The sequence below is a fragment of the Notamacropus eugenii genome, chromosome 4 (assembly GCF_028372415.1).
Source record: "Notamacropus eugenii isolate mMacEug1 chromosome 4, mMacEug1.pri_v2, whole genome shotgun sequence".
NCBI classification, from domain to species: Eukaryota; Metazoa; Chordata; class Mammalia; order Diprotodontia; family Macropodidae; genus Notamacropus; species Notamacropus eugenii.
In genome coordinates, this window is record NC_092875.1 from 190,466,595 (window position 1) to 190,479,027 (window position 12,433).

The 12,433-nt window shown below is 37.6% G+C and overlaps 1 protein-coding gene across 4 annotated transcripts in view; it reads right to left on the reverse strand.

Annotated features, from left to right (window-relative positions):
* KIF13A (kinesin family member 13A) overlaps positions 1 to 12,433 on the reverse strand; it is a 257,778-nt gene that overhangs the window by 50,726 nt on the left and 194,619 nt on the right. For all 4 annotated transcript variants that reach the window (XM_072603931.1, XM_072603929.1, XM_072603930.1 and 1 more), the window contains exons 18-21: positions 4,801 to 4,963; positions 3,924 to 4,064; positions 1,753 to 1,902; positions 243 to 407 (exon numbers count right to left, since the gene is read on the reverse strand). In XM_072603931.1, the coding sequence (XP_072460032.1) occupies positions 243 to 407; positions 1,753 to 1,902; positions 3,924 to 4,064; positions 4,801 to 4,963 (619 nt within the window). The remainder of the gene's footprint in view (positions 1 to 242; positions 408 to 1,752; positions 1,903 to 3,923; positions 4,065 to 4,800; positions 4,964 to 12,433) is intronic.

The window sequence follows — 12,433 nt, forward strand, 5'->3', positions numbered from 1 at the left end:
ATATCACATAAAACAATTCCAACCTTTGGTCAGGTATAAATTACATCTTTCAAGGTAAAATGCCTTTTTTTAGGTAAAGCAAACCATCTTTAGAAAGAGCTACACATTCAGATTTTGTATCCACTGTCAACTCATTAACTTTAACTGTCTCAAGTGAAAAATATCTCTTGCTAGATTAGTAAATATTTCACTTAAAAAAGTGATCACACAAATAAGACCATCCTTTCCACCACTCATCTCACCCGACAGGTCAGCTTTTTGACTCGATGGATGATATCACCATTGCTGTCCATGACTTCCAGGCTCCCACTCTCACTAGAATTCTCTGAGGAGTCATCGCCTTCAATCACACGTTCTGGAACAACTCCTGTGACACGCATCACTTCAACGTGTAGGCGTCCTGCAACCTGGGATAAAAAGACATTAAATGACTAGAGGCTGTGAAGGGTTCAACCAGAAGAGTCTGCACTGCTACAACAAAAGTAAACAGTGGCTGGCTCAGGGCTTTACTCCTCAAGGGCAGGCACAACATCTGTTTTACCTGCTTTGTATCATGTCCAGAAACCACGTTCATGGTACTATATACCATGGATATAGGTGGGTTTAATGAATAATATTTGAGAATAAAAGATAATAATAATAGTTGGCATTTACATAGTATGTTAAGGTCTGCAAAGAACTTTATATATATTGTCTCAGGTAAGTCTCCCAGAAGCCCTGTAAGGTACAATATGGGGAAAATGGCAACAGAGAAAAATAAGTCAAAGAGAAAATTTAAAAAGCAGCTTGGGCAATCAGACATTGTCTTCATTTATTACAGGAGTCTAGTTCTTATCCTGTGGAGTAAAAGCAATTAATGGTACTGGCTCTCTGTGATGAGATGTCCAGGGAAGAATGAGTAGGTACAGAACTGTGTACCTATTACGTTCACTGTATTTTAATCTGCTGACCACTTCCACTTTGGTCAAGCAATACAGTACCAAGGTAGTCAAAGGACAACACTTTGAAGCTAAACTTTGGATCTGCTCATTGAAAAGGTAGGAAATATAAATGTTATTCAAATCAGTGAAGGAAAGAATGGATATAATGAATTTGTAAAATAAAAGTAGTTTGAATTTCAGCATACTATGGGAATGGTTGAAATCTACGACTACACTGGCCAAATAACTGAGCTGTATTAGTTAAAAAACAAAAAAAGATTAACAGTGGAAAGATTTAAATGGGCTTCTCTAAATACTCTGAAGTTCAAATCTTGTTGATCATTCCCTATTGTGTCTACCGTGCCTCATGCTGAGGCATCCTTTAGGCTTTTGGGCTTGGATTTACAGTGGGAAGGAGAAAAAGAAATCAAATTTTTGAGATAAAGATAATTATCTCTTTGAAAAGAGATATTCTGAAAGAATTCACAAAGGTCAGTCAAATTTTAAAGGACTCCATGCTCAGGTGGAAAAAACCTGAAGGTCAGGAAAATAAAATATAACTTCCTAAATATTTTTAAAGCAATATTTTCATCCTGAAAATAGAGCCAAAAATAGGAAAACTAAAATAATTATAATTAACTGAGATAATTTTTTTTCTCAGGTAACAGAAAAAAAAGTCATGGACCAGGAACAATGACTCCATGGTCTAAGATATTCATTCAAGTTTTTGGTTTTGTAGGTATGATGAAAAATGTTTAAAAACCACAAATCGCTAAGGCATTTAAAACTCAAGTCACAAGCATGTAGCAAACCAAAGATGTTTTGCCTTTACCTCCCCCTGCTGGCTGATTATGGGGACTGCATACTGAAGTTTCACATCATAGAAAAGGCACTCCAGGAAGACATTAGCTACACCGATTAGGTTATGGTTTTCTTGTGCTTCGTAAAAGGGATCTCCTCGTTTACCATAGAGTCTCTTTACCTTTGGGGAGAAAGAAAATAAATAGATATAAGCAATATTTGGCATTAGTACATAGGACACAGGACCTGGAATCAGGAAAACCCAATCTCTCTCACTAGTTATGTTGATTCTAGGCAAGTCACACAACTTCTCTCTGCCTCAGTTTCTTCATATGTAAAATGAAGTTAACAACAGCAACTACCTCAGTTATTGTGAGAATCAAATGAGATCATATTTAGGAAGTGTTCTGCAAACTTTAAAGAACTATATAACTATTATTAGAAAAGATTAATCAAAGGTTTTTTCTAGAATAATAATAATAAAAGCTAAGTCAATCCAGTAATTAAAACAGAGAAATCATATGTGATTCACTTCCTCATTTCCGAAAACTGTGAAGGAGACAGAGTCTTCATTTATGAAGACTGTATGTTAGTATGAAAGGCATACTAACAACACAGGTTTATGGCAAGACCTTAGGCTCATCTATTCCAATCTATTCATTTAAAAGATTAAGAAAATTGCCCAGGCTCACACAGCTAAGCAGAACTTGAATCTCCACCTAGATCCTCTGAATCCAAACATAACATTTTATCCCCTATATTCTTTAATTATTCCTTGATCTTCCTTCCTTTTAATTCTCTGTGTTCTGCTTCCCCTTCCCAATTCCTTCCCTTTATGATTACCTGTAGACTCACAGGGGGTTTAGAGATCACCTAGCTCAATCCCTTCATGTTAGAGATGGGAAGGTGAGGCCCAGAGATGGTAGATGATTTGCCTAAGGTCACACGAAGCAAATTTGAGATTCGGAACCACGTAGTTTTGACTTTAAAACCAATGCTCTTTTCACTACCGATTCACTGTTTCCATATTCCATTCAACAAACATTTACTAAGTGCCTACTATGTGTCAGGCATTGTGCTAATAATCATCAGATGCTAACTTGTGCATCATCTTTTATTTCTATTACTACAGGACCAAACTGAACCTCTTATCTAGTAAACTAATAAGATATTCTCAGTAGTTGGAGGAGTGTTTATAGGCCCCCTAGGTATAAGCACTGAAATGTTGCTAACTAAATTCCATGTTATCTGCCTACAGAATGGATCTTCACCAGGACTTACAAAATAGTAAGAGAAAAACTAAAGTGATTTTGTTTTACTGCATTTGACTCCAAAAATGTAGTAAAAATACAGTCAAGTAGGTAAAAACAAACAGTTTGACTAAACTCTGAACAATGCAATGACTAACCATAATTCCAGAAGTGATGAATTACAAGCTCCACCTCTGGATAGAAAAGTGATGGATTCAGGATATAGGCTGAAACATATTGTGACATGGCTAATGTAGAAATTTATTTTGCTTGACACTCTGCAGATTTGTTATAAGGATTTTGTTTTTCTTTTGGAGTGGAGAAAGAAAATTGAGGTTTATCAATAGAAAACAATTTAATTTTAAAAACCCCCACCAAAAACTAGGTGTAGTGGATAAAAGATAGGACGTGGGAACAGAAAACATGGTTTTAAGTCTTATCTCAAACTTAAGTCGAACATTGAAGTGTATCACTTAATTTCTCTGACCCTCAGTTTTCTTATGTAAAAATTGGGAATAATAATGCTTGTATTACCTAACTAATAAGTTGATTGTGAGGTCCAAATGAGATAAGATATGTAAAGCAGAGCTTAAGGTAACATTTAAATCTCAGCTATTAAAATACTATTAATAATTATTAGTAAACTGTAGCTCATATTTTTAGGGATACTACTGATTTAATCTAGTGCTTCTCCTAATGTCACTTTTTTTCTGATATTTTCTTTGCTTACCGTTAACTTTTCACAGTATCCAGAAAAGTAAGCATGTATGTACAATGGGCTTACATGGGTTCCCATATATGTGTGTATACATACATAATACACACAAACATATATGTATACATGCATACATACATAGATATTTATACACACATGATTTTTCAAGCAGTCTTGTAAAGTTAATTCTATGCTTTAAACGGTATGAAGTATCACTGTATGGTTTGGTTTCCTTACCTCAGGAACCTTCTCTTTCCATTCTTGATAGAGGTCTCTCATGTCAATCAATTTATTTTCCAGCTTCTCAATGTTCCACACTTGGGTGCTTTTTCCTTTTCTCCTCACTTGAATTGCTGGTTCACTCACTATGGCACCCCTCTGTGTTACCCACATACAGACAAAAAGATGAATTCTTTAAGTGATATTACTACCCAGTGTCAGAAAATTCCCACCCAGGCATCATTTTTTCCACTATATAGACTAGAAGGCAACTATATGATAAGATTGTATGGGTACTCTTTAACAGTTTCTCTCTAGATATGAAAAGTCTCTCAAATCCAAGGACAAGAAACTCCAGATCTCTCCAAAAAGTCCAAATAACAACTAAATCATAGAAATTATTCAGGCAATTGCTCTGTTTAAGGAGGGGGGAGGCAAATGAGAAGATGTTCATCAAGTTCTTAATTTAAAGGGATCAGATATTGCTAACACACCTGGAAGTCCACTGAGAATGAGACATATTAAACACTTAGTCACCACTAATCTTTGTTCATTGCAGAGCTCCTATTTTTAATACATAACACAAATATCTAAATTCAAGAAAATAAAATTTGTGTAAGGAAAACTATAATTATTTTCAATGGTGCTGCTTTAAAATATAGCTTCAATTTAGGTGATAAAAGACCTAAGAGCATCATTTAAAAACTAAATAATGTTATGGCTAAAAATCTTAGCAGATGTGGATGTGAGGTAAACATAGATCAATAGTTCTGGTTGCATCAATGTCACCTTTTAATGGGTATTTTGGGATGATAACGGCTTTTGTTGTACTTCAATACAATTTCCTATCCTTCTCCCTTCACTCTCATTTTCTTTATAAACTGGTTTCTCTTACCTTCTTGTTGGCACTGAGATTTGCAGCAGGGATCTGAAGAGTCACTTGGTAGTCAGTGAGCTTATTCATTTCCTCAGCTAAGAAGTTTGCTTCCCTCACCAGGGTGTTGGCTTTTACTAGCTGCTCTCGTAATTTTGCTAGGCTCTGCCGGAAAAGCTCATCTCTGTGTTACAGGAAAGAAAGGATTAAAAACTTGAGAAAAATCGACAGTTGCTACTAGAAACTGCTACAATTAAAAAACTGGAGAGAACCGATTCTTTACGACCTAAGAATAAATTCAAGGAGTGAATTAATTGAAGATCATGATGTGAACTTTACTGTGTTCTTTAGTCCTTTTGTACGATGAAACAGTCAACAAAGATTTGACTTTCAGAAGATCAATGCCATCTAGGACTAAGGAGTATGTGTTTGATGGGGAGATTAAAAAGGAGAAGCAGAAATGGATCACACAAAACTCATCTGAATGGTTAAGGAGTATTTGAAAATGTGCATCTTTTATTTTTGATTAAGCAAGTATCATCTTGAACAATGCCATCATATCTAATAAACTAATGTTCTCTTTGGTCAATGCTTTTTTTTTTCTCCTTCAAGGAAGCCTTGCTCAGAGGCATCTGTGTGACTCATAAATTTCTAGCATGAAGTCCAGAAATAGCTTACAGATGGATTTTACTACAGATGCTGGCTGGCACTGTTAGGTGGGCTTGTTGGTTAATCTCTCCATTTCTTGACTAGCTCCTATTCTCTCCCCTTACATACTCCATAGTTTGCCCCATTTCTTTTCTCAGTGTTCTGTGGGGAATGGAAAACCAAGCGCCTTCCTGTCTTTTCATGATTTTAGAAAAAGTTTACAAGAAAGCATCTCTCTGAGCTAAGACAGATGACCTACCGTATGCTTCACATGATTGACACTGGCTTCCCTATTTCTCTAAACGGTACTGATAGCTACTCTGCAGTACTGGCATCATCTTCAACACCTTCCTCTGATCCAAATTTAATCAGTCTCCGATCCTGTCAATGTCTTTCACACCCATAACTTTTCATTTCCACGGCTGCCACCCAAAATCGGGGGCTCAGCAAATCTTTCAGGCCTGCTCCAAGACCTCTGAATTAGTCTTCCTGTCTTTAGTCTCTTCCTGCTCTCAGGCTTCCTCATTAAAACTGTGCTTTGTTTCACTCCTGCCTTCAAAAATCTTCAATAATTCTCTACTGCCCACAAGAGAATGTGTAAATTTCTTAGCCTAGCATTCAAGGCCCTTCACAAATGAGTCTCAACCAAAGTCTTCTGCCTCATTTCCCACTACTTTCCTACATGAGCCCATAAAAGAGAAGAGTTGACAGGGACATAAAACATTCTTCAAGTATCTGAAAGGCTTTCATGTGGAAGAAGGATTAATCTTATTTTGTTCAGCTCCAGAAGTCAGTACAGGCAGAAATCAAAGAGAGAAAGTGTGCTTCAAGTTCATTATGAAAAAGCAAAGATCGTAATCATTAGAATAATCCCAAAGTGTAATATCTTCCTTCAGGAGGTGGCAAGTCCCCCTTCATTAAGGGTCTTTAAGCAGATGTTGGATGATCATTTGTTTGAATATTTTTTTAAAATTTATTTATTTAACTTTTAACATTCATTTCCACAAAATTTTGGGTTACAAATTTTCTCCCCATTTCTCCCCTCCCCCCACCCCAAAACACCAAGCATTCTAATTGCCCCTATCACCAATCTGCCCTCTCTTCTATCATCCCTCCCTTCCCTTGTCCCCATCTTGTCTTTTGTCCTGTAGGGCCAGATAACTTTCTATACCCCTTTACCTGTATTTCTTATTTCCTAGTAGCAAGAACAGTACTCGACAGTTGTTCCTAAAACTTTGAGTTCCAACTTCTCTTCATCCCTCCCTCCCCACTCATTCTCTTTGGGAAAGCAAGCAATTCAATATAGGCCATATCTGTGTAGTTTTGCAAATGACTTCCATAATAGTCGTGTTGTGTAAGACTAACTATATTTCTCTCCATCCTATCCTGCCCCCTATTGCTTCTATTCTTTCTTTTGATCCTGTCCCTCCCCAAGAGTGTTGACTTCAAATTGCTCCCTCTTCCCACTGCCCTCCCTTCCATCCTTCCCCCCACCTTGCTTATCCCCTTCTCTCCCACTTTCCTGTATTGTAAGATAGGTTTTCATACCAAAATGAGTGTGCATTTTATTCCTTCCTTTAGTGGAATGTGATAAGAGTAAACTTCATGTTTTTCTCTCACCTTCCTTCTTTTTCCCTCCACTAAAAAGTCTTTTGCTTGCCTCTTTTATGAGAGATAATTTGCCCCATTCCATTTCTCCCTTTTCCCTCCCAATATATTTCTCTCTCACTGCTTGATTTGATTTTTTAAAGTTATGATCCCATCCTATTCAACTCACTCTGCATTCTGTGTGTGTGTGTGTGTGTGTAATCCCACCAACTACCCAGATGCTGAAAAGTTTCAAGAGTTACAAATATTGTCTTTCCATGTAGGAATGTAAACAGTTCAACTTTAGTAAGTCCCTTATGACTTCTCTTTGCTGTTTACCTTTTCATGCTTCTCTTCATTCTTGTGTTTGAAAGTCAAATTTTCTTTTCAGCTCTGGTATTTTCATCAAGAATGCTTGAAAATCCTCTATTTCATTGAAAGACCAATTTTTCCCCTGAAGTATTATACTCAGTTTTGCTGGGTAGGTGATTCTTGGTTTTAGTCCTAGTTACTTTGACTTCTAGAATATCATATTCCACTCCCTTCAATCCCTTAATATGGAAGCTGCTAGATCTTGTGTTATCCTGATTGTATTTCCACAATACTTGAATTGTTTCTTTCTAGCTGCTTGCAATATTTTCTCTTTGACCTGGGAACTATGGAATTTGGCCACAATGTTCCTAGGAGTTCCTCTTTTTGGATCTCTTTCAAGTGGTGATCTGTGGATTCCTTGAATACTTATTTTGCCCTCTTGTTCTAGAAGATCAGGGCAGTTTTCCTTGATAATTTCAGGAAAGATGATGTCTAGGCTCTTTTCTTGATCATGGCTTTCAGGAAGTCCCATAATTTTTAAATTGTTTCTCCTGGATCTATTTTCCAGGTCAGTTGTTTTTCCAATGAGATATTTCACATTATCTTCCATTTTTTCATACTTTTGGTTTTGTTTTGTGATTTCTTGGTTTCTCATAAAGTCATTAGCCTCCATCTGTTCCATTCTAATTTTTAAAGAACTATTTTCTTCATTGAGCTTTTGGACCTCCTTTTCCACTTGGCTAATTCTGCTTTTGAAAGCATTCTTCTCCTCATTGGCTTTTTGAACCTCTTTTGCCAATTGAGTTAGCCTATTTTTCAAGGTGTTATATTCTTCAGCATTTTTTGGGTCTCCTTTAGCAAGGTGTTGACCTGCTTCTCATGCTTTTCTTGCATCTCTCTCATTTCTCTTCCCAGTTTTTACTCCACCTCTCTAACTTGATTTTCAAAATCTTTTTTGAGCTCTTCCATGGCCTGAGCCCACTGAATATTTATTTTGGGTGTTTGGGATACAGAAGCCTTGACTTTTATATCTTTCCCTGATGGTAAGCATTGTTCTTCCTCATCAGAAAGGATGGGAGGAGATACCTGTTCACCAAGAAAGTAACCTTCTATGGTCTTACTTTTTTTCCCTTTTTTGGGCATTTTCCTAACCATTTACTTGACTTTTGGGTCCTTTGTCAAGAGTAGGGTATAGTCTGGGAATCTGTGAGATCTCAGTTCCTGCAAGGTGGCACAATCAAGTATGTACTGATCTGGATGCCGAGAGGGATTTTTACGCCCAGAATCTTAGCAGATACCTCTGCACAGCCACTTGGCCTCCAGTTCCCAAGTCAGCACTGGGGGCTGATTTTCAGATAAGCTGGATGGGCAGGGCCACCATTCCATGTGAGACAAAGACCAATTAGCCCAGGGACTCCACCCAGGGCTGAGGTAAGACTCAGCTCTTCAGTGCCCCCAGGGGTTTTTACACTCCAGCAATGGATCTTCTGCTGTGCAGGCTCTGTGGCTGCTGCCTGCTGCTGGAGCTATGGGAAGGCACTTCTCCCTTCCTGGCCTGCTGATAAAACCCCGTCACTGACCTTTGGTGCCTGTGGGCCAAGGGATCTGAGGACCTGCTGCTGCGACTGGAGATTCTGCCCCCAAGATGCCCTCCTCCCAGAGTCCTGTCGCGCCTCTCAGCCAAGGCTGGGCTGGGCTCCACGCTCAGCTCCGTGTCCAGCACAACCGACGTTTCCTTAGGCCTTTCAGGTCACTGTGGGCTGGAAATCTCCTCCACTCTGTTGTTCTCCACTTCTGCTGCTCCAAAATTTGTTGAGAGTCCCTCTCTACAGGTATTTTATGGGCTGTGGGGAGGACCCTGCGTAAGTGTGTCTTTCTAGGCCGCCATCTTGGCTCCGCCCCCCCCACCCCCGGGGTTGTTTGAATATTAAAGCATTCCAGCTCCGGTATCAGTTGGACCAGATGTCCTCTGAGGTGCCTTTTAACGCTAAAATTCTGTTTCTAATTCTAGCCTACTTTTCACTATCAGGTGAACATGTCTTACAATTTTGGCTCACATATCACCTCTAGTTTAGAATGTCTCATTTAGAATCTTAACTTTGAAGACAAACTTAAAAGTCATCTAGTCCAAATGTCTTCATACAGATTGCCTTTGGTGGTATTTGTGACAAGTAGTCATTCAAACTACCTGAATATGATAGAGGATATAACCTCATGAAATAGTCCATTGCGTTTTTGGATAGCACGGATTGCTTTAACATTTATTCTTATACTGAGCTGAAATCAGTGCCTTATGACTCCCACATACTGTTTAAAGTAGTTTTGTAGAACTTGGTTAGGGACTGAACCTGTGATTTAATTGGTGTAGGGAATTCCTAGATGAGTAAAATCCCTCTACTAACACAGGTTGGCATGTTCCTGAACTTTATAATCTTAATTTCCTATACTAGTGATGAGAGGTTGAGTGAATTGTTCAGGGTCACAAAAGTATGTGTCAAAAGTGGGACTTGAATGACGGTTTTCATGGTTCCAAGATCAGGTCTCTGTGTACTGTGCTATGCTGCCTCTCTGAAGAACAGGCTCACAAGGTTTAAATTACTTATCTATGATTATCATTGGCAGAGTCAAAACTCAAATAGAAATTTTTGGACATCTTGTCCTTTCCTTGCTTTTAATATACCTTTTTTAAAAATCCCCTTTTTATACTTAGTATTTTCTAAAGCATTAGCTTATTTTAGACATTAGTCTTTCATCACTATCATTCTACATCCATCTCATGCTCACATGTCCCTGATTATATGTCCTCCCCCTTCCACTTTTTTTGTACTTTTTTTTTGAGCCAATCAAAGTTAAGTGACTAGCCCAGGGTCACACAGCTAGTAAGTGTCTGAGGCCAAATTTGAACTCATGTCTTTGTGACTCCAGGGCCAGTGCTTTACCCACTGAGTCATCTAGCTGCCTCATATATCTCTTTTTAAACTTAGAGTTCATCAGAATGAACCCACACCAATCTGTTCAAATATTTTTACTCCACCTCAATCAAGTTCCCTTAGAATTATATTGTCAGAATTTCACTACCGAGAGATTTCCATGATTTGGTCATGGCACCATGACTATTATATCTTCGGATTTATAGTAAAAAAAATTTTGCTGGGTCTATGGTGTGTGTATGTGTGTAGCTTTCAATAGCATTTCCTCTTGGCTATCACAAACTCTAAGATGATATGATTGATCACTTTCTAGCAAGGCTCCTGCTACTTCTATTTCATGGATTCTTTGGTGACAATTAACTTAAGAATAATAGATTTCCTCTCATCTTTAGGTTTTAGAAGATTAAATTGTTTTTAAGCAAGAAGGATTTCAATAGGGTAAGGCATATATTTATATGCTTATGCAAATGTACAAGGAGGGAGAAAAGAATAGGATCATGGAACACACAACAGTCAAGTTTGGCTGGAGATATCTGAAGGAAACTAGGGTGAAATAAGACCAGAGAGGTGAGCTGAAGCTAGATTATGGAGAGCTTAAGTTCTAGGCTAAAGACTTTATATTTGATTGTATAGGCCACAGAAAACCACTGAAAGTTTCTAAGAGAATCTCTTTATCACACTTATGCACTGGTTATTTTGGCAGATATGGGAAGGACAAATGAAGACAGAATGGAAGTAGGGAGAACAGTGCAGAGGTAAGGAGCAGCTAAATTAGAGTAGTGTTAGTATAAATGGAAAGGAGGAGAAACACACGAGAAATTTAAGGTAGATGTGGTAGGACATAGCAAATGGCTGGATGAGGGTATGAGGAAGAGTTAGTTAAAGGTAACTTCAAGTTTAGATCATTTGAAAGACGGTGGTACTTGGAACAAAAATAAGGAAGTTGGAAAGAGGGGATAACATGGGGTACAGAGATGGTGAGTTCAGTTTTCAATAGGCTAGGTTTGAGGTGCCAGCACTGTATCTAGTATGGAACAGTCAGACTATCAGCTACACAATCTTTTCTCTGACTGTCCAAATTCTACCTTTCTTCCAGCTTATAGTGATCCTTCCTTTCTTTTAATACCCAAAATGCATATGCCATTCAACTGATGATTAAACTATTTATTGCTTTATAATGGTTTTTAAGTTGTGATCAATTTTCTTAAATAATTGTTTAATTTTTATATGCTCATTTTACATTATGTGTAACTGCCCCTTTCATTTTTTTGTACATTTCTTTTTAAAATTAGAGTTCATCTGTATACCCAAAAGATCATAAAAATGGGAAAGGGTCCCACATGTACAAAAATATTTATAGCAGCTCTTTTCATGGTGGCCAAAAACTGGAAATCAAGGCGATGCCCATCAATTGGGGAATGGCTGGATAAATTGTGGTATATGAATATAATGGGATACTGTTGTGCTATGAGACATGATAAACAGGAAGACTTCAGAGAGGCCTGGAAAGACTTATATGAACTAAAGCTGAGCGAAAGCAGCAGAACAAGGAGAACTTTGTGCACAGCAACGACCACAGTGTGTGAGGAATTTTTCTGGTAGACTTAGTACTTCATTACAATGCAAGGACTTAAATAATTCCCAATGATCTCTTAAGGCAAAATGCCTTCCACATCCAGGGAAAGGACCATGGAATTCAATCACAGAATGAAGTAGATCATTTTCTTTTGTTTTATGATTTTTCCCATTCATTTTAATTCTTCTATGCAACATGACTAAGGTGAAAATATATTTAATAGGAATGTATGTGTAGAACCTATATAAAACTGTATGCTATTTCAGGGAGGGAGTAGGAAGGTGGGGAGAGGAGGGGAGGGAAGAGAAAAATCTAAGATATATGGAAGTGATTGGAGAACAGTGAAAACAAATAAAATAATAAAAAAATAAAATAAAATTATAGTCCATCAGAGTAAACTCACATCAATCTCTTTGCACAATTTTATTATTTTCCCCCATCAGGTTCCTTTAGAATAATATTGCCATAATTTCATTACTGACAGAATTCCATACCTCTTGAGCTATCTTCACTTTTAGAGTCCTTGGCCATGGCACCATTTCTTTGAATTTTAGAAACCTTATCTTTCTTTTTTACATATATTTTCATAGTTTTTTTTCTA